At 41.1% G+C, this 23,635-nt stretch overlaps 1 protein-coding gene across 2 annotated transcripts in view; it reads left to right on the forward strand.

Annotated features, from left to right (window-relative positions):
• Positions 1-1,736: 1,736 nt before the first annotated feature.
• The window catches only part of LOC145438142 (4-galactosyl-N-acetylglucosaminide 3-alpha-L-fucosyltransferase FUT6-like), a 30,079-nt gene continuing 8,180 nt past the window's right edge, over positions 1,737-23,635 (forward strand). The window contains exon 1 of one of the 2 annotated variants that reach the window (XM_080315520.1): positions 1,737-9,069. In XM_080315520.1, coding sequence (XP_080171646.1) covers positions 9,021-9,069 — 49 coding nt within the window. In that variant the 5' untranslated portion in view covers positions 1,737-9,020. Of the gene's footprint in view, positions 9,070-9,093; positions 22,129-23,635 lie in introns of those variants that run through there. The other variant, XM_080315519.1, reaches the window with a different exon arrangement.

Below are 23,635 nucleotides of genomic sequence, written 5' to 3' on the forward strand. Positions count from 1 at the left end.
ATGGTAGACCTACGTAACAGCAATTCGCCAGTCCCCCTAAAAGAACGATTGTATTGGGCATCCATATCGTGATAAACCAAACCAAACAACCCCGTCGCGTGATTTCGATGGTAGCCAAGTTTGTGTGGCCTTTTCGCCCTAGGTGCCAAAATTTTCTATAATGCATGCATGAATAGGTGGTAATTGCATATATATGTCGCTATAAACTTTTTATCCTCTCAGCCCACGTAATCAGATTTACCAGTAGCGCTGAGTGAACTGTTTTCTTGGAAAATGAAGGCGACGTAAGTAAGAATTAAACATATTCGGGCATGCCCGTTGGTACAATTATTTCATGACCAATGTTCCCTCTAATTTTTCAGGACTCTGCGCAAAGACGCCAACTCACTGCGCAGGCCCTTGGACAACAGTGCGCAAGTAGACCCCCATGCGGTGATAAACTGAACTTCTGGGGGGCTTCGCCCCCCTGACCCCCTGGGCCTCCGCGCTTTTTGCCGGTACTGAACATCGACATTGGGTGCCCGTTAATGGTTACTTCGCGCGATGCGCGAAAAATTTATATAATTCATGATTGAATCGGTCAATATGTTCGGGAATTGCATATATATTTCTATTAATTTGGGTATAATGACTTCGTTGCATGATGCTATTTCGTGACCTCTTATCTGCTATGTCGAAAGATATTGAAATCGCCCAAACGTGCTAAACTATAAGACGTACACGATTTCAAATTGGTATTTCTTTACTGCCAAATAATGTTCCCTCGATATGGCATTTGTTTTGTTGTGGGACTCGGATCACCAGGACAGACATTTAGCGCCAGCCGTTAGGCGCCAATGGAAAATTAAACATATAATTGCATATATATCGAAGTTTTCGGTTATCACAAGGGCAGTCCTTTTCGGCCAAGGTTCTCTCGCTGCTGATCGTTCCGGCGCATATCTCGGAGTCGTATGTTACATAGCCTATAACTTCATATGTCTTGGTGTGTCGTGACGCGGTAATGGCCGACGTCCGAGTGCCCATTTCTATAAATCATGCGTATATTTATTGGGGAAAGGGTACGCAATAATCAAGATATTTGACAAAAATGAATCGCGCAATGCGCGAAATTTTTTTTGAAAAGTTTTAAAAAAAGACACCATGATTTATGTTAATTCACGCACTAATTTTGTGCCCCCTTCGAGCTCGGCCCCTCCAATTGGGGGGTTCGGGGTGCGGCATGCCGCAGTTACGGTCCTGAGTAAATCTTACGCAATGTTTATGCCACGAGGAGAAGACTATTCGTTAGTTTTTCGCAGATTAAATTCGAGCTAGCCCAACTTTGGTAAACCATGTTATTTTGCCATTCCCAGAAAATAATGCGCTATTGAAATGATATTAGTATCTCTCACGCGTACAAGACCATACTAAAAGAAAAAATCTCTTTCGTGAGGTGCCAGTGATTGCAAATTCTCATTTATTCACGGAGCGCAATATTTACCCTTTGCGGGCCGCACTTGTACCTTCGTTTCAGACTTCAGCGATAACACTATTTGCCACTGGCAATGTTCCCTGCGTCTGCGCCTGCTCCTGCGCAGCCCCTTGGACAACAGTGCGCAACGACGAAAAAAAAAACATCACTTCGGATTTTTGTGCGCAGCTTAGATTTTGTGTGCGCAGAGACCGTTTCAGCACTGCGCATTTGCGCACGTGCGCAGCTTAGAGGGAACATTGTTCATGACATGGTGTTATTTTGTTACCTCTTGTCCGCTATATAGTAAAAAGATATTGAAACCATAAACGTATTAAACTTAAATAAGCACACGATTCAAAATTGGTATTTCTTCACTTGCAAACAATTTTTCTCTGATGGATGTTATTTGTCCTGTGGGGTGCAGATTGCGACGACATGATAATTCGGCACGAGCGATGTAAGCACCTATGGACAGTTAGACTTATATACATCGAAGTTTACGGTCAACATAAGGGCAATCCTTCTCGGCTAAGGTTTTTTTGCTGGCGATCTTTCAGGCACACTTCTCGGAGTCACATATTGGCCAGAACTTTATATGTCTTCGTGCATCGTGGCGTGGTAATGGCCGACGCCGAAATGCCTATTTGTATTTTCTATCATTATGCGTATTTTTTTCGTGGGGGAGTCGTCAAAACATGATGTGTAATTTATGTTCATTCACCGGAATAATTCTGGGAAAAGTCTAGTCGGTCTTTTCGGGACTTTAGTATTGGAAATATTTCGCGATTTAATAGCGCTCGAGGACCACTCGACTATAATAAACCATATAATAATTGCATGTAGTATATTCAGGGTCAAATCAAGGTTGTTATAACAACAATCGGGTACGGTCTCATACTCTGCGGTTCGAACCAGATGTACAACACATCCCGAATTTACATCTGCAATTGGCAATACAGGAAAATTAATGGTACTGGATTTTGTTTTAGTGCTTTGTGTGACTAAGTAAGTGAACGGAGAATGGGATGCATCTATCTGCTCACATTGAATCTAGTACTGTACCCATATCGTTATTTATCTTAACATGAATGTATTCCGAACAAAGCAACTCGTATTATATAACGTTTATGTGAGGTTGTGAACCACAACACTACATAGTATCATCCTTTATGATACGATGAAGAAATATTCTGACGATTTAATTTTGTAGCTCTCAAATACAAGTATATTTAGTTATTCCTTTCGTGCGCAAAGCTTCAAAGCATAACTTATGTACAATGGGCTCTCACTCTCAAAAGCGATATACAGTGCCTCATTCGATATCTACACGCTGTGCGCTGCAGGATATAATACCTAGTTCGTAACATGTTGTTGAAAATGCCCATAGCAAGCGTGGCGGTAGTGTTTTAACGGGAAATTGACGATCTAAAAGTACGTGCAATCCATTTTACATAAATTATAATAACCCACTGCATTTCTGAAAACATATGTAGCAAACGTCGCCGCGTAGCGCGACCAAAAATTTCGAGATTTGACATGTTTTGTGGAATGTTAATTTTCTCTGAATACTCATTAAGGATATGTCCTACTACTGCATCATCTTCTGCGCAGCCATTTTTCTTCAGCGCCCGTCATATCGCCCCCTGAGCGTTTCCGCCCCCTTCAAAATCGCCAGCGCCCCTTAGGGGGCGCTGGAGGTAAGGTTAAGAAACACTGCTCTAAACGATAGTAGATAGCAGCCAAGGCCTGCGAGGTCGTCGACGCGATAGTTCAAGCTAGCGACATGACATCTTGCGCACGAGGTCGATTACAGATGCGATTGCTCAAGTCAACGGTTGTGTCGTGCGCACCAGGTCTGGTGGAGATGCGACTGATTACGCAGGCGATTATATCTTGCGCACATGGGATCTTGTGTATGCGATTGTTAAGGCCTGTCGTTGACGCGATGAATTGGCAAGGATTGTCGCGCGTGCGTGCAGCAATCAACGACCTAATTTCGCTCGCGTACAAACGGTAAACTAACTCAGCAGGAGATCGAGTGCCGTGTAGACGACTCTCGTTGAAAACATGCTTCTCGCTAAAGCGCGTTGCACTATAATACGAATTACTGGGCACGATGGCTGGAAATGATGCGCGATTGGAAACAAACATGAAGAAAGGTGCCATGTCAAGTTTTTCTTATCGAGGGAGGTTTTTTCAAGGCTTGTTGTACCTATGTATAATACGCACCTCCCTATTTTAGGGCAAAAAATCGGTAAAATTTTTCGCAATATGCATGGCAAATTACCGTAGTTGTTAGTTCAATTCGAGCAACAAGAACAAGACTGAATATAACTGCTAGAAATACACACAGGTAACTCATCGATATCTGCACAAGCTGCTGATTCTCCCCATAGCCAGACAGTCAGAAGTTTATTTCCAGGTGCAACAAAGTAATGCTGTGAAATGGTGACCAGCGATACGACCATCAGGTCTTCAAGTCAGCTGGTCACCTCATACATAACAGTGATTTTGAAGATTCAAAATCTTCATCGGTACATCCATCGAAATTTGCTACTCGGAAAGCCACTGCAAACCAAATCAACGACAGAGTTCATATCCGGTTTTTGTTCATTGATATGCTTGAGACAGAATCTTGGTTAACATTGATGGTATAGTGCAGGGGCGGGCAACTTGTCTTGTCGTTGGGCCTGATATGGTAACATGAATCGATGGATTATAGATGGATTGCAGAATCGATACATAAATCGCGTATTTATCAACCTGTACAAGAAATAAATCGCATTTAATGTAAACTTCAAGTTTAAAGCACAGAGCCCAAAAACAATATTTAATGAATTTGTCAACTTATTGAACTTCAATAACCGTTGAAGTCAATGTGACATTCAATTCAGTTCAATTTATTGCGAATAATTTCTTCATTCCAATATACAACGAGACTGCGACTCAATGAAAGATAGGCCTGTGGTCGATCAAAGTTGTTATCAAGATCTTTGAACTTTTGCTGCGTGTCGGATGTAGAAACCCTTTGTAAAAATGCTCGTTAGCATCAGGCATAATAGAACGCATCAGCCTTGTCATGTTAATGATGGCCGAGAATGTTTACTTGCAAATAGACCCGGACAGAACAAGTAGTTTCATGACCATCTTATCAGCTTGGCAAACTTGGATTCATTCTGTGACGCATAAAATTTGTCAATACTTCCAGATTAGAAATTCACTTTGAGGGTAGAAACTCTCTGCGGGCCGCTCGAAATCTCGTCGCGGACATAGTTTTCTGTGACTAGTGTTGGATAAGTGGTTATTTTTGAACGCACACATTCGACATGCTGAACAACTAATGGCACGATTTCCCCGTTATTCGTTTCGCAAAAGTGGAAAAAACATGATACATTTTCCTATACTTCTGCTTGTACTGATCGCACTTAATATTTCTCTTGCAATGCTCCAATTTTGTCTGTCGAATAATATAGATTTCATTGTTGCCTATTGCATACTCAAATTCGTCTTATTCAGGGGGCCAAAGATATCTACGAAGTATGCTAATATCTCTGAGCAAGTCACACATATAGTCTACGAATGGGATCATTTTACTTGGGAATCGTTTTCAATTCATCTGCAGCATTGGCACCAAACATATTTTTACAGTTCCAGTGTGAGTCGGAAGAACAACTTTCTCCGCTTCCGTGCGAGGCTTTGAATTTTAGCTAGTATATCTTCTACCACATAAGTGACCTGTTGCGATCTCGCTGCGGCAAACGACTTAGATAATAACCTCATCGACGAGCAAGTTTGTTAACTGATATAATGTGATCAACCTTACTTCTCAACGCTCATATTCGTCGCCGTAACACAACTACAAGCCGACATTCTTACGGAAATGCCGGCACGCTACCTAACAATCGCAATGAGGATGGCTATGGTTGTAATCCGAATTTAAAAACGCCAACGTCACTTCCAAAGAGTTCATTTCTCGCTGGTGATTGGAGTAACAATGAGGATTAGAAAACTTCATTGTCATACAGGCGCAGCCGATTCTGCTCTTCTGTGCGATCAAACAACGCATTGTGCAAAACTAAATTCAGCCTTCAAGGTACGTGCTATGTCGGGTAAAGCGAACTCGAGGGGGACATTGATTACGGGCATGACATCAATTTCGATTTGTCAACTTCACATCAAGCTCGATTTAGATTACTGATATAGACTAGAATCATTTTTGCGCATGATTTCAAAATTACAAAGAAATCGCTCACGGCACACTTGCGAAAGATAAATGGCTCACTAGTGTGCAGCGGCACGCCGGTTGAGAACCACTGTCGTAGACAATTCAATATTAACTGTAACCGACGGCAGATGATATCATATGAGCTGAAATACACATTGGACGACCGTTTCCGATGATGTGTGCATGAGCCAGCATTTTGAGAACCCTGAGAAGAATTATGTCGATCAATTAAATGTATTTCCACTTTTTTGCGTATCTCAATGCACAATGTGGTGTCACAATCAACGATTTCATTATATTGAGTGCTGTGATGTTAATGTGGCAACAATGAAGCCATGAATATTTTCCATGAATAATTCCAATATTTGTGCATCATATCACAGGGTTACCATATTTTGGAACTGTGAAAAGAGGACAATTTTTCAAAATTCTCAGACTTGCAATACCGAAGGAAAATCCTGAACAAATGGAAAAATTTTTGCACTTCTTGTTCGGTTAACTGAAAAAAGATCAACTTTCCAGCCCAGCTCCCGAAATGGTTGCCGGAGCGTTACTTCGGTGCTCATTTACTGAATCCCACTCGGATTTTACCCCATATTTAAACAAAATTCTGAAAAAAGAGGACAGAAGCTCAAAAAAAAGGACATTTGTGCGTACTCCGAGGACACTTTAAAAAAAGTCAAAAAAGAAGAGAAATCCTCCTTCAGGAGGACGTATGGTAACCCTAACATATCACATCTAATCGTTCCTTATCAATCCCTAATAAACATTAACTGCTGACGTCAATAATTTCTCGTCTAGATTTTACACAGCAGTTCTAGCAAATAAACAAGCCGCAATACGCTCCGGGCGCTCTTCCACAAAATACAGCACCTACAATTGGAATGATGCTAGGTGAGAGACTAAATACTAGAAGGTATCTTGTCGCAAGAAAATATAGAGTTTAGGTCTACAGCTGTGAATCATGATCATGACACTTGCTGCTATTAAAATAACGATGTTGTATTTCTTATTCGACAATGCCTCATGTATAAGTCTTCCAACGAACATTCATCTTCCGCCGTAACGAACAGGTGAGAAATGTGGGTTTATAGTTTTCTTCAAGAGTTCAATTAACATTACGCCCACATGCATCCATTGCATGTAATTTTACCGTACCGAATAGTTGGCTGAGAGGTAATAACTGCCTATTTATTTTGTTAGGAACGATATTTCCGCGGAAACAAATTGTAAGTCATTAGAGGTTTGTGACGTTGTATAGTCCTCGTTATTTCATGCAATTCTTGCATTATTCCATTGAAATACGAGTCATCGCACACCACCCGACATCCAAAAGGGAATTTCGCGAATTGCACAACTTTGGGGTTACCATATTTCAAGACCTTTGATAGTCTGCAAATGTTACTACAGCAGAGGGCAAATTGTGTATTTATAGAGCTAAATTCGTTGTGCTGACTAAAAAAATATAGGTAATTTTTCCGATACGACTCCGATGCAACTTTTTTCTACTTTCCATTCAAATTTTCACTGTAACTTTGATCAAGTATTGCGCAAAATGTAATTGAGTGATTTGAAAAACATAGTATCAAACTATATCTAGTGCGGTGCGATTGCCTTTTATTTGCATAGAAAGCGCTATGTGGCGGATTATCTGCATCTCAATGGTATCTATGACCAACGGTTGGCTTGCAATGTAAAAGTTCAACAACCTCAGACAAGCACAACAGAGCCCGAACTAAATTTGAAGTGGAATTATGACTTGTATTTTGGGCAATATTCATGTCAGGTAAAGCGATATCATTTTCAAGTCACCTGTAGGTCAGTAAAGTTCTGCATAAACTATGAAGATCCTTCTGATTAGCAAATTAGCAAGTATTGTGCAGACAGTCGTAGCCTGTATGGGCGATGTCGCATGGAATGTAGGTGGGCATCGCCACTTTCAATTAGCTGCAGGTTGCTAGTGATGGGCACGATGATTCGAGCTGTTGAATTCCCGTCATGTATTGATTTTAATATTTCGAATCGATAACCTAGAAAAAATATTTTTTCGAGTACGGAAATGACATGCCCCGCGCATGGAGCGTCAACTTTATATCCATGTCGTTATTGGTGACAATGGGGTATAGAGACAAGTCAGTTGAACGAACATTGACGTTGAGGCATACAAATCATTAGGTAGATATAGGCATAAAAAGACTTCATGGTGTTCTGGAGGTTATCTTATGACTGAGGCATTGTCGTTAATTACTTTGTTAAAGCGCACTGCTATTTCGTGACCTCCGGTAAATATTGTCGCTACTCAAAAGATATTGGAATCGCTAACACGTAGTGACCATACCTAAACAAATACTTTTGTGAGACGCACGCAATTCCGTCGTATCTCATATGCTGTGTCAAGAGTACATTGCAAGGACGGAACTATTCGGTGCCGGCAATATTGACGACCGGACATAACAATATTGCAGGATTTAGCCGACCAGCGACGTTCATTTCAGGCCGAGGTTTTATCACGTCGATCTTTCTGGCCCTGCATTTTGCGCGGTCGCATGTTGGCCAAAACGAGCACGTTGCACGCCCTTGACTGAATCATCCCAATGGTTTCTGACGGCGTTCAGCAATGCGACGAATTAGTCGCTCTTTCACAATTGCGAATACAGTTCATTTGAAGTTGAATAGTATATTCATATTGAAATGAGCCCGAGGGTAATCGTCATAAACTGGTAAAGAATTGGAAAGAATATTGTACATCCACAATCGTATCACAAAATCTGACGTCACCAGCATGAAATTTCGAATAATCGGAGCGAAGAGAGCGCTTAAACTCAATGTACTATTTTAGATCGTACATGAACTCCTTCTGTAGGCTCAGACTTGATTGGCGTATTTTGATGTGATTCGACTCTAAGGCACCCAAATGAAAGCGTGAACGGCCTTTCCCACAGCACGAAATCTCTCGTCCTAATAATTTTTCCCGCTAACAGGAAAATCCAACAAATGTTTGCCAATGGCTGAATTTATGGCCTTTGCCTGTTCTGAATCAAGTTTCAGGGGATGAATCAATGGTGGGCCTTCATCATCATTTTATTAGAATTTTTTTCAAATCAATGCACCACAAGAGTGAGATATAATGAAAAGATGGCACCAACCTTGGCCTACGGCATGTAAATAACAGGCATACACACTGGATTTATAAAAGGATAACGTAAAAGGAAGCGGCAACAATGAATACTGCATGTGTCGGTAGGCGATGTCGATAAGTCAGATTGTGGTCCGGTAATCTTGAGGGCTGACTGGTATTGTTTCGGTAGAAATTGCTCGTACTTCGATTTGAATGAGGACATGTCCGACGACTGTCGGATAGCCAGCGAGATGCTGTTCCACACTACAGGTACGGCATATAGCCTATACTTGATAGAGCGATGTCTTTCACCGAGCGTGATGTGCGTGTTTTAATAAATCCAGGGACAGGCTCCTGCAAACGTTGTTTCGTTTTTCCACTTAGCTACAATCACGGTGGCACGTATTATGTAGCCTCCCGGTTCCGGAGCCATAATGACTCCGTAATATCTGGTTGGCATGACTAGTCGTGTGAACAGTTCAGGGTGCTGATCTCATGATACGATAGACAGGTGAAGTAACAAGTAAGTCGTCTGTTGTCTGGGGAGTCTTGGGGTTAAATTTGTGCATGAAGCTGTTGCTATGTTAAGTCTTGGATTGGAGCGTTTGATGCAGGACCGTAACTGCCGCACCCCAAACCCCGCAATTGGGGGTGGGCGAGCTCGAAGGGGGCTCAAAATTATTTCGTGAATTGGCATAAATTATAGAGTATTTCGAAAAAATTCGCTAGCCGCGATTTCAAGTGGCCAAATATTTTGATTATTGGGCAGTACTCTTATTCCAAGAAAAAATACGCAAGATTTATAGAAATGGGCATATCGGCGTTGGCCATTACCGCGCCATGACGCACCGAGACATATAAAGTTTTAGGCCATGTAACATGCGACTCCAAAAAGTGTGCCAGAATGATCGGCAGCGAGAAAACCTTGGCCGAAAACTTCGTTATATAGACAAAATACATATAGGTTTAATTGTCCATTAGGGCTCTTCAAAAATGACATTTTTTCTCAGATCGCACTGGTTACCTGATAAAATTGCTGGGTTACCTAATTTAAGCCTACACACCAAATTTGGTTCAATTCCAACCAGTAGCCGCACTGCTACAGGAGAAGAAAGTTTATATTTATTATATAAAATAAATAACAAAAATTTGATAATTTCTGTTCACCCCATGAAAGTGTTGGGTTGTATATAGAAACGATGTTCACCAAATTTTGTTCAATTTCGACCACTGGAAGCGGAGTTATTGCCGTCGAAAAATTTGGATTATGAATAGAATAGTATTTACGGTGACCAATTCTTGAATCATTTATTATAGTGGTGTCCACCGTAAATACTATTTTATTCAAATCCAAATTTTTCGACGGCAATAATTCCGCTTCCACTGTTTGGAATTGAACCAAATTTGGTGAACATCGTTTCTATAGACAACCTAACACTTTCATGGGGTGAACAGAAAATTTTTAAATTTTTTGTTACTTATTTTTAAATAATAAATAGAAAATTTCGTCTCCTGTAGCAATGCGGCTACTGGTTGGAATTGAACCAAATTTGGTGTGTAGGCTTAAATTAGGTAACCTAATAATTTTATCAAGTAGCCAGTGCGATTTGAGAAAAAAAGTCATTTTTGGAGAGCCTTATTGTCCATAGGCGCTTAAATGACTGGCGCCGAATGTTCCTGTCGTGGCAATCTGTACCTAACAAAACAAATATACCATCTCGCAGGGAAAAATTATATGCCAGTGAAGAAATACCAATTTGAAATCGTGTGCGTCTTTTAGTTTAGTACGTTTGGGCGATTCTATATTTTTTGATATAGCAGTCAGGTGGTCACGAAATAACATCATGTAACGAAGTCATACCAAAGTGTCCGTCCGCCCGAAGATGTTTATTATTACTTACTTTCCAAGACACCTCACTCCGCTCTACCGGTAAATCCGATTACGTGAGCAGAGAGGATAAGAAATTGATAGAAATATGTATATGTAATTCGCGATCTTATTGACCATTTTTATCATGAATTATCAAAGACTTTCGCGCCTCGCGCTGGCTCACTGAACAGTACTTTAATTTTGGGCAAAAGCAAACAACGTGATGGGGGTTCGGTTTATCAATCTATGAGAGCCCAGGACCCAAGTTGTTTTTTGTTTTTTGTTTTTAGGGGGGGGGGCTGACGAAGTGCTGTTTCGTTCCTGCGAACGGGCATACGTCCGAAGATGTTTAATTATTATTAAGGGGTCTTACCTTTTCAAACAACCTTCACTCAGCTCTACCGGTAAATCTGATGACGTGGGCAGAGACAGGATAAAGATTGATAGCAATTTAAATGCAATTCCTGATCATATTGACCGATACAATATTGAATTATAGAAATCTGACCCACTAAACGGCCCCCAATGTAAATGATAAGTAGCGGTAGACAGCGTATAGTATGAGGGGGGTATGGGGGGCTAAACCCCCCAGAAGTTAGTTTTATCACCCTGTAGGGACCGAAGATCAACGTTTTGGGGTGGGGGGCTGACGAAGTGCTGTTACGGCCCTGGTTTGATGCATATATTGTGCCTGCCTTAGTTGTAATATTTCCGCCGAATCCACAAGGTTTCTCTGAGTTCCGTCGAACCTGAAAGTACATTGGTCGTATTCAGTCAGATAGCGAGAGCTACGACCGAACGGTTACACTTATATTCATAAACCACATTACTTTGTTGAAGTGCAGGAAGAATGTCTTTGCGTATTGCTGGGAGCAGCTGGATTGTCGTTAAAATCACTTTAATCTTGACTGTGTCGTAACCAGAGTTGGATCAATTGTAATTTGTAATGTAATTGAATGTAATTAATTACATATTTCAATGTAATTGTAATGTAATTGTAATTGAAGCATTTTTATTTTGTGTAATTGTAATTGTAATTGTAATTTGACAAAAATTTTGCTCAATTACAATTTCAATTACATTAAATTGCTATTGAGACCTGACAAGCACAACATAAAACAATTGACTTATAATGCATTCTCTTTAAATGTCGACAAGGAATTTGGTGGATCCATTCGCGGAAGCCCTTGACTGCGCCCTTGCGGGCGAAGTTTTTTTCATATTTTTACCGCTATGCTGGCCTCGGCTGCCATTGTATACAATTTTTAGATTACTAACCAACGGATGGATTCGCAACACGTGACTCACAATTGAATACGCCGAGAAGCGAACTGCTGAGACGGCTAAAAGCAGCAGAATTGATATTCCCATAGCTGGCGATCCAAGCGTCTAAATTTGATATGTATGGTCCTAATCGAAAGCTAGTGTCGCACTGATTCCGCAATAAAAGTATATTTCCAGGCAATGGTACCATCCCAAAATAGTCGTGAAAGTCTGGGAATCGGCATTGTTCTGAACAATCGCTGGGCGTAATTGGTAATTGTTGTGGTCATGCTGCTGCAGCGCTCTCACTTTTCAGAACAGTCGGCCTTAAACGGCTATTTTGGAGCAGTTACATTGCCCTGGCGAGATTTTAATTTGTATTTTCGGAATTAGTGCATCAATAGCTTACGATAAAGACCAGATGCATCAAATTTGGACGCTTGAATCGCCAGCTCTAGGACTACAAAGTTTGCTGCTTTTAGCCGGCTCTGCAGTACGTTTGTCGGTGCATTCATCCGTGACTCACATCTTGCGCATCTATCCGTGGGTTGGCAATCTACAATACGATTTCAGATCACGATGCTGCATCGTTACTTCGTCTGGCTAACTAACCAGACCACCGGATATTATATAACGTCTTATCTGACAAAGCACGGTTTTGTTTCCACCACTCATCCTAATTCTCACGTCCCTCGATAAAAATAATATTATTTCTTTAATTATATACTATATACGCAAATCCAACCCGTGCATGATTATAATACTTTTTTCAACGACATACTGCATACTGGAATAGTTCGAAAACGTTTTTCTTTTATTAATTATCGGGTATTTGCGTATCATGAATGAAACATGAATACTTGAATTGTTGTTAATTACGACGCTACGGTTGTCAAGGAGCACGGTTGAATTTATGATTATTCAATTACATGTTCAACAGCAGCAATTGTAATTGTAATTGTAATGTAATTGAAGCGTGCAAGGAGTAATTGTAATTGTAATTGTAATTTGATATTTTTAGCATGGAGTAATTGTAATTGTAATGTAATTGAAACATGCATGAAAGTAATTGTAATTGTAATTGTAATTGAACTGAAATAATGTAATTGATCCAACTCTGGTCGTAACACTTGGTGGCCGCATTAATCGATCGTGTTTCAAAGCGGATGGAAAGAGGACCAATACATGGTAGATGGATATAAACATCTATGGTTTTTTTGTTTGGCGGGCTCTGTTGACTTTTAAGCGTTGAATTTTGTCAATTTCCGTTGAATGCAGCGGTTGATGATGTGTTCGGAGAAACCGTTATCTTACAAGATTTTGGGAATGTTGTCTTGGTTTGTTACGCGAACATATCATCAACGCTCTATGCACGATGGTGCCTATGAGGTTAATTTTTCTGCGTATCGAGTTAAATGAATTCCATTTATTGGCCTGTGAATGTGGGTTTGCTGAAGAATGTGAAGATAGATGTTTCAAATTTTGTGGTATCATGCTTTTCGACTAAAACGGCCAAAAATGACAATGGATTATTGCGTTCATTTGCAATTGTGATTCGCAACGCACGGTGAAGCGAGTTTAAACGAACGAGGAAATGATCGTATTCTGACTCATTCTTGAATATAAAAGGAGTATCATCTACATATCGGCGAATGGCCTAACGTACCTAAAATTAAAGCACGAACGATATGCCGGCTACTGGCGTTGGACAAAAAGATGCCTTGACGCCGAATATATACAGCTACATCAGACCCACAGGATCGCAAAGACTACGCATATATGGACTGACAAAAAGTCACAACTTTGCTTTAGACAACATCCCAATGAGACCCATGCTTTCCATGATTGGGTCCGCTCAACATCAGATGGCAAAATGGCTTGTTGACATCTTGAAACACGTTCGAGAATTGTACGGCCGGAATGCGTTCGTGATTCGTTCACTTTCGCCAATGAAATACAAAATCTGGATTTTTCAAATTCAGAAGTGTTCCGAAGCTCTTTTGATATCTCTAGTAAAGGGGTTCTCAACCTTTTGTTGGCCGTGGACCATTTACTGGTTAGAGGAAGTTACTGTTCTGGTAGATCGTACGACTCCTGGTACATTCTGGCCGTTCGTGGTTCCACGCACGTCTTAAAACACAATGATCTAATCCGCGCAATCACAAACTAAGTATGAATTCAATAATAGATAATAAATTGCAATTAGGGCTATTTTAATATTACAATAATACGACCTTCTGAAGTACCGTAAATCCACATCAAATACACTTCAGTCCGAGTTTAACGCACACCCTTGTGAATGCAATTCGACGTATGACCCATTCGCTTGCAGGACGTCGTCGAGGTAGGACGTACCAATCGAGGCAGATAGCAGCTGGTAGCGGTCGAGCTTCTCGTCGGACACAAGGTGTTATCGTGACTTCTTACCTTACTTATATCGTACTTACTGGTCTGTAAGTGCGTGTATTAAATATGCGAGGATTAGGTGGGGCGCAAAAGCGCTCCGCTGACACTGAGCTTGAAGGACCTGCGTCAAAAGGGGCCTCATCTGCGTCAAATTCAGAATTGGCACATTCCGTTGTAGTTAAAGGTGTTAACCAGAAGATTCGGCAGTACAACCCATTGGTTATCAATAAAACGTTGTACAAAGTGTTAGGGGGGGGTCATATACTGACCTCAGAGTGTTACCATCCGGTGACTTGTGTATTCAATGCGCGAATCACGCACAAGTGGCGAAGTTACTTAGTTGCACTGATCTAGGTACTAAAGAAAACCTGATCGAGGTTCGGGTAGAGCTACTCAAAACTAAGCCCAGCGAGGTACACGGCGTTATTTCGGATGTGCCTCATGATCTTACTGACGAGGAAATTAAGCAATCCCTTGCCAATCAACATGTTAGCTACGTTCGTAGACTCACCTATCGCTCGAATGCAGGAATCAATATGAGTACATCAGTACTGCTTTGCTTTGTTTCTACTATCCTACCGACAGTAGTTAGAATCGGATTTCTGCAGTTCAGAACAAGGATCTATAATCCACCGCCCACCCGCTGCTTTCAATGTAATAGATTCGGGCATAAAGCGAAATATTGCCGCGGAAGGAAGAGGTGCACGAAATGTGGCAGAGACCACGCTTACGAAAACTGCGATAGTCATACCCCCTTTTGTGTCAACTGCAAACTAGCGCACTCTGCTGGTTACGCAGGATGTCCTAGATATAAAGAGAAGAGTAATCCATTATGGCAAATTCCAAAGTCGATTATTGGACAACTCGACAAATGCGTCAGAGAGAGAGTCAGAGATACAGTGGTATGCAGCAGCAACAAGTCACAACATAAGAAGATCAAGCACGACCTCCTACCACTGGTACGGCATGGAGGCGAACCACAGAACTACCCCAAACGGAAATGCCGGCAGAACAAGTTTCGCCAAATACACACGCTACAACTGATGGAAGTCATATTACAATCCCGACCCAAGCATTTTTCACTTCCATTGCCGAAGTTATAAAAGAATACATTATTCGCCCTCGAGGCTGGAAAGGAGTTATGCATTGAAACTATTGTTGACGAATCCGCGGGAAACAATCTCGGTACAATTATTCCCGCTATACCAGGAGAAACCGAACAAGCTACTGTATTAGATTTATCTGTTGATACAACTGTTGAAGAAAATCAGGTACCAGATACAAATTTGTCAACCAGCGACAAGAAACTGCGCAATCGTGAAAGGGCAAAAAGGGAACTCCCAAGGATCCTTCAGGTGAATATAGCCAACATATGGAGACGGGTGACAAGTAATCAAGATGCCATTATCTTTTATCCAGTGGAATTGTAGAGGTATTTATAGAGAGTGGGACGAATTTTAAAGTTTTTTTACGGGATCAAGTAACAAAACCAGACGTGATAGCCACTCAGGAAACTCATCTCGTTCCCAGATACAACCCTACGATTCATGGCTATGTGCTTATCAGAAAAGACCGAGACATTCATGGGGGAGGTGTTAGTTTATTTATAAAACGTCAATTACCATATATGGAGATATCCGTGGACGATGTGTCGTCGATTGAATCTCAAGTTGTACAGATCGGAGGAATCAAAATTATGAATTTATACATCCCTCCGAGTAGACGCATATCACGCTCTGACATGGAACGCTGCTTTATGCACCTTGATTCTCGCAGTATCATTATTGGCGATCTAAACGCCCATCACCCACTGTGGGGAGCGAGGCGCATTAACACCTGTGGACGCCACCTCTACCATCTGAATGATTCGAAAAACCTGGTAGTCGTAAATACGAGCGTGCCCACGCGTGTATTATTTTCTCATTCAACAATGGGTCAAGCATCACTTCTGGACTTGACGATCGCAACAAGCGATATTGCGCATCTCGTGCAATCTGATGTAACGGACCACTTGTTCGGGAGCGATCACTATTTAGTACTCACAAAGCTATCACATTATGAACACTCGACGGTACGTCACCATAGCTCATGGTCGCTGAGAAAAGCAGATTGGGAACACTTCCAACATGATTGTTCAAGGATTCTGGAAATAATTGATCCAACCCACGATTTGGCGGTGGAAAAGACGACCGAAGCTATCTTAGATGCTGCATATTTTAATACCCCTACCAGTAAACCGATTAACCGAAAGCCGTCGGTTCCCTGGTGGGACAAAACATGTGCCAGATACGTGCGTCTCAAGCGAGCAGCATTTCAGAAAATGAAAATAACGTTTCGAGAGAGCGATGTCGTAATATTCAAAAAACGGCGAGCAGCAGCGAGAAAAGCAATCCTGGAAGCAAAACGGTCTTACTGGCGAGATTTTTGTGATTCAGATCAAAAGTGAGGCGCGTAGTGAAATCCATGTCCGGATCACGTTCTTGGAACCAAATAAATCATTTAAAAGCAGGCGACAGGGTGATAACCGACGAAATAGACAAAGCGAACGAGTTAGTTATCAATTCTATAATGTTAGTAGTGATGGAAATCTGGACGACGAATTTAGATCTACCAGAACTACCTTTGCAATAGATCATATACAACCGATACTACAACAACCACGAAACGATTGGGGCTATGATTTCAATACAGAGTTCAACATGACCGAGCTGCTGACGGTAATAGAAAAACGCAAATCGACATCACCCGGCGCAGACAGGATATGCCATCAGATGTTCACTAACGTGAATGCCTAAAGTAGGGACACCGTCCTCGCAGTGATAAATAATGCGTGAGTAAACGGAAGGTGCCCTGACGAATGGAAACACTCGATAGTGGTACCAATACAGAAAAAACGGTTAACCGATCGGCGAAGCGTCGTCTTATCGTCCCTTATCGCTCACGAGCCATTTCTGTAAGGTAATGGAGAAGATGATTGCGAATACATTACGATGGTTTCTTGAGACCAATGGCCTCTTCCATCAAGCGCAAAGTAGTTTCAGGATGAAACACTCCACGAGTGATTGCATCCTGCTACTACACGATGAAATATACAAGTCCTTGGCTAACAGAAGATCGACGCTGGCTATGTTCATCGATTTCGAGAAGGCATATGATATGGTGTGGAGCGACGGCTTAATCTATAAACTTCACTCATTAGAAATAAATGGTAATATGCTACACTGGATTAACACATTCATAAATGGCAGGTCATTTCAAGTCCGCCTTGGTAGTTCCGTATCAGATATCCATCAGCTAGAAAATGGCATACCTCAAGGTTCCATTCTTAGTCCAGTCTTATTTTTGGTGATGATAAATGACCTGCCAGATGCGGTGATGTCAAATATGAATCTTTTCGCCGATGACGTATGTATGTGGGAGTCTGGTCTGGATGCTATTGGTCTGGTCTGGATGCCAAGATGAGATGACCCGATGAAGGGGAAAGATTTTCTTTATGAAATAATTGATATTTTATGTATATACTTGAATAAAAACCACCCAAACGGATGCCAATAGTCTCATCGATACAATGCAACAATCGCTATACCAACTGTCACGCTGTTGTCGGAAATGGGGATTTAGAGTTAACATGGACAAGTCAGCTGCCGTACTATTTTCTAGACCACGTAAATTACCTGAAGTGAAATTGGTTTTTAATAATACTATGGTGCGAACCAAAAATGAGTATAAATATCTTGGGGTGACGTTTGATGCTAGATTAAGCTACAGAACACATTCAAAAATTGTCACTGAAATCTGCACCAAGCGTCTACATCTACTGCGCCTTCCTAGTGGCACATCTTGGGGTGCGTCCAAATACTGTCTCCTGACCCTATATAGAGCATTAATAAGATCGGTAATTGAATATGGATTCGAGGCGTACATGTTCTCCCCTAAATATATGATCAGATCAGTGCAGTGCAAGCGGTTCAAAATGCCGCACTCCGACTTCGTTGTGGAGCTATGCTTAGCACCCCGATATACTCTTTTCAACACGCGTGTAACGAGCTGCCAGTTCACTCACGTCATTTACTGGCCTGTTTGAAATTCCGAGGAAACATATTTTCCGGGAATGATCACCCCTGTCGAGCTCCCGCACAACATTCATGGCATGAGATTTTCCCATCGCATTCCTTCAGAACATTTAACATGGTATCGAACATACCTGCCGGGAGAAATATATCTATTTACAAGGCTGGCCCTTTACCTATCCCACATTGGGAAGACGTTATAGACTGTCGCGTTGACGTAAGTATATCGTTGATGATCCGAAAAACCGACCACCCAGCAGTTATCAAATTGGTAAGTGAGCAATACATTTACTATTCATATAGATAATGGATCAAAATATATACTGACGGTTCAAAAACTGAGATTGGGTGTGGAGCCGCCTTAAACGTGTGGGACGAGGGTGTGTCGAAAAATATTTCTCTAAACCACCATTTATCGGTATTTTCAACCGAGCTCATAGCGATAAAGGAAAGCCTTAAATGGATTCAAAAATACGACACCAATAACTATGATATAGTTATCTTATCCGATAGTTCGAGTTCCCTACAAGCTATCCGATCACGCGTATTAAATAACATCCTTGTTGCGTACATAATCTTCCAGTGTAGTGATTTGAAACGTCTAGGCTTCAACATTAATATGCTGTGGATTCCAGGCCACTGTTCAGTGGGATGCAATGAAATTGCAGCTGCACTGGCTAAATCAGCCGCGCTACACAGAGGCGGTGAGGATCAAGTTGAACTGTCCGCCAAGGAATATAAAAGTGTCATATCGGAATTATGCCGAAGCCTGTTCAGAGAAGAATTCATGCAAGTGGACCTGGAATCGCAATACGGAAAAATTTTCTCACGCAATGGGGAATCTTACCAAACGTACCCCAGCGAAGAAACAACAAGAAGAGCTTCCTCTGTCCTATTCCGATTAAGGACCGGACACTGCAAACTTAATTATCACTTGCGCAAATTGCATTGTCACCCGAATGGATTATGCTAAGATTGCCAAGTACCCGAGACGGTAACAAACTTCCTACTTGAATGCAGAAAGTACGATCGACATCGACAACATTTGCAGGACAATGCGCGATATCGTAACCTACCAATATAAATTGAACTGTTGCTCTCTAGCCCTTATACCAGTACACCAGTAATTGAATTTGTCATATTATCCGGTAAAGAAATATGACACTAGATATGCTATAGTATAAAAATTTTGATTTTGAAATGGCATCGTGCGAAAAACCATTTGCAGTTATCCGCACCATTTCCAATTATACATACATACATACATACGACGTATGACCCTGGAATACTTCAGCATTAGTACTTCAGCATTAAATTCCAATTATTACGTTTTCGAAATTATTTTCATTGCTGTAAGCAGTGGGTTTTCATCATAGGCCTGGCCGTGGGAAAAAGATACCGTTCCCACTCAGATTTTCGACTTGTAAACTGTGACTCCCTACGTCGCACCATGCGTCTCATCAGAGTCGGCTGAAAAGCTTGATGTAGCCTACGTACAATTCGGTAATATTAATAAATGTTTTGCGTGGATAAAATAACAAATATAAGTAAACTTTCACTAAATCTACAATTTTCCAAATAGTTCTGCGGTCCACCTCAAAATGCTCCTGTCGCCCACCAGCAGGAAATGACCAACTTGTTGAGAACCCCTGCTCTAGCCTCTTCACCAACGTTTTGCTACAAGATACTATTTATATTTGCGCCAACGCGCTTTATAGCGGTAAGCTACCCCACCATCACATCCGGGAAACGTTTTCGTTGAGATTTTATAGGCCGCCGATATGTAGATGATACTTTTTATGGATGGTGCGCACCCCTGAAAGGTTCTGGATCGTTTGAACACGAGGCTTGTTGAAAGGTTCTGTGTGAACGCGAACGTGAACCTATGACGTCCCTTGACGTCATATTGCTAATTCCAACCCTACATTTCCGTAAAGTAATATATCAACGTACATGATAACTAGCGACGACTCAAACCATATTATGCCATTATGCTGAAGTAAATGCTGACATTTTAAACGTCACCTTACGTATCAACTGGAACAATCAAACGCTATAATAATTCCACAAAATCCACCCTTCCGTCTCTTTGCTAACATTTTCGACGAGGACTCGGCTGGCCGCGACAAAACCACCGTGTTAGATGGTGGTCCGGTATCCTCGAGTGCTGATTAATATTTAGCATTTCCTATACGTTGCAGCCTTGCTAATCCTTATTTCGATCAGGCCATGGGTGGCCAACCTGCGGACTTACAGCCGTATGCAACCGTAAAACCATAATTATGCGGCCGTGTACACGAAGTTAAATTAGCGTGTGTTGGCGAACGTCAATATGCCATTTGAATTTACGAATTGGTTGCTAAATCTTTGAGATATTTTAACCTAAAAAATAACTTCACGCTTGGTTCGAATCAGAGTGACTTGGATTTTTCGTTTTTAAAATATTAGTGTTTTTGCAGTCTGAGCTGCACCGTGCAGATATGAACTGCAGAGGAAAATGATGGGCCTCTTGAAAAAAGATTACCAAGTTGGAATCGTGTGCGTCTCAAGAAGGATGGTTTTTCTAGTACGTTTTGGCGATTCCAATATATTTTACTACACCGACAATCCTGATAGGAGGTCAAGAAATAATAACATACAACAATGTGATCATTAAAAACCGGAAGATGAACCGGAAAACCGAAACCAGAACCGAAAACAGCAAAACGATAACCCATAAATCTAGTCAAATACCTCACCCCAATTCCCTATAGGTCTGCAAACTTGACCAAGACATAGCAGTAAAATTCAGTGTTGACGACTGGAACAAAATCAATAGCTTGAAAAGGTGACCCAATGACAATGAAATTTTTTGCGGTATCGCTGGTCGTTCATGAGAAGGGAAAGAACCGAAATCTTAAATGACGGTGAATCAAGTGATTGTTTTACATACAGTTCGGGAACTGCCGTGCTTGGCCGGGGTTGTTGAACTTAATGCTTGCAATCCATTGCGTCTGGGATTTCATAAAGATTATTACGGCATAACGGCATTAATTATTATTTTAAAATTACTCAACTAATTTAGTTTTAAACAGTACTTCGAGGATTGATAGTAATCGAATTCAGGACTGTCGCGATCACGAGTTGCATCTTCAGGACTAGCGAAATTACCAAAGGTCACCATCCACCAAGCATAGCATATATGATAAAAGTGGTGCAAGTGTATCCAAACACTATTTGTTACTTGAAAAAGTCGAAAATGTAAAAATTAGGCACTTTGATTTCGAAAATAGCTCAAATGCTGAATTAAATATTTGTGAAACGTACGTAACAGAGCCCCCCCCCCATCACATTAGTCATGATATCATGTTTACAAAAGAATATCTGCCTTGTCTTTATTGTCGGACAATGACTGACAACGATACGTATATATGATGGGCATTGATCGGCGATAAAAAAGGGAGCTGCACTATAAGTTATATTGTTGCAGTATGCGGGCAACGAGCAAGAGATTTATACATTCAATTTTTACAGATATTACGTATAAGACGAATAAAATAACAGCTTTGTTTCGTGAGTGATGCAAAAGAATGAAGACATTGTTGAATCACTGCGGCAGATGGTCTGGCAAAATATGTACACGCATGTTGTTCTCTTTATTCGTGCTGTGTGCTTTGGTCGTTGTATACCTTTGGAACCAATGCGGTCAGTATCATACTGAATTCCACGCCGATGAAAAGGGTGAGCAGCAATACTATATGATGGGAAATCTATTTCGAGTGACATTAGGCGAAAAGACACGGTAATCTGCTTAGTGAAGTGAGTGACAAGAATAGACTTGTGTACCTTGATTTTGGATTGGCAAGTCTTACTTTTACTTCTACTTCGTCATATTGTTTGAGAAAGAGGGGGAATAGGGGAGATAGGGAGAGAGAGAGAATATTCAGAATATTCGTCACGTTTAACTCTAAATATATATGTATTGGCCAATATCTTTCCACGAAGGTCTCGGTCAATAGAATTTATGTATCGGTTGGTATCGGTTGAATGGTTCCTGTGCGCGAATTCAGGCTGCACAGTCGGCCGTATGGCAGTTTCATCGTAGTAAATAGAGCTCAACAAAATGTTTGTGAATATACGATATACAGTATTTTAGTTGACTTCCTATTCTTCCAAAGCATTTTTGTGGTACTCGATACACGTTATTCGTGTAGCTCATCATCTTGGTATGTATTATTCTCTAGGCTTTGTAATACAACGATGGGCGCCATACCTTCACATATTACGAAAATGGGTACTGTGGTGAAAAAGTAGAGAACCACTGCTCTATAGAACAGATATCATGAATGAATTGAAATTATCTATCTCTCCTACACCGTCATACACCGTCCGCATATGTTGGTTTATAGGTTTTGACGGTCCAGGAGAGCGTATGTATGAATGATTTTCAAAACTACTTACTTACTTGAGTAGTTTTCAAAGACCGCAAATTCTTGTTCTACTTGAAGTAGTTTCGAGCTGCTTCGAAACGCACTATATATTCTACTCGTACTCGAGCAGAATTCTGCTTCCCTAACCTCATACTTCTACTTGAATGGTCTTCTTGGCCAATTTGACCATCTCTGGTTCTATGTTACCCGTCCGTGTTGTATAGCGTCTGAAAATGTAGGGCTCCAATTTTGTATGGCCTAGCTCAGTGGTTCTCAACCTGGGTGGTGCGGGGGTTTCTTAGGGGGGGGGGGGAGAAATTGACAAAGTCTGTATGAATTCTTACTAAACATGTGTTTCACAGCCATTCTGAAAAGACGATTGTTGAAAATGAAACTTATTTCGTATTCAAGAAAGCTCGCCAAATTCAAACCCCAGCAGTCGCGCTCAACATATTATAGGTTGATTTCAACTTCATTTGAGCAAATATTTGATATTCTTGGAAGATTTAGCGCAATTCCCACGTGTAAGTCATTCATTACTTCATAGCTTTGGCAGTAGCCTAATGCTCGGTGCGCTGGGTAGCTGTTGCTGGCGAACTGCACTTCCTAAGACTGACTTAGATGCAATATAGGTTGCCTGGCTACCCTAAATCAAGACAATTTAATTCAATTCCAAAACTGATCAAATTTAGCATGGCAGAACAGAACGACGCCGTGCTCTCTGTAGTCGCTACCAGCATTAGGATTAGTCTCAGTGCAACCTTGAAATACATTGATGTCCTGTTCAATGTTTTTTGCTATTTTCAAACAATTTTGGG

The sequence above is a fragment of the Botryllus schlosseri genome, chromosome 4 (genome assembly GCF_051294905.1).
Source record: "Botryllus schlosseri isolate E-star chromosome 4, Bs_hap1, whole genome shotgun sequence".
NCBI classification, from domain to species: Eukaryota; Metazoa; Chordata; class Ascidiacea; order Stolidobranchia; family Styelidae; genus Botryllus; species Botryllus schlosseri.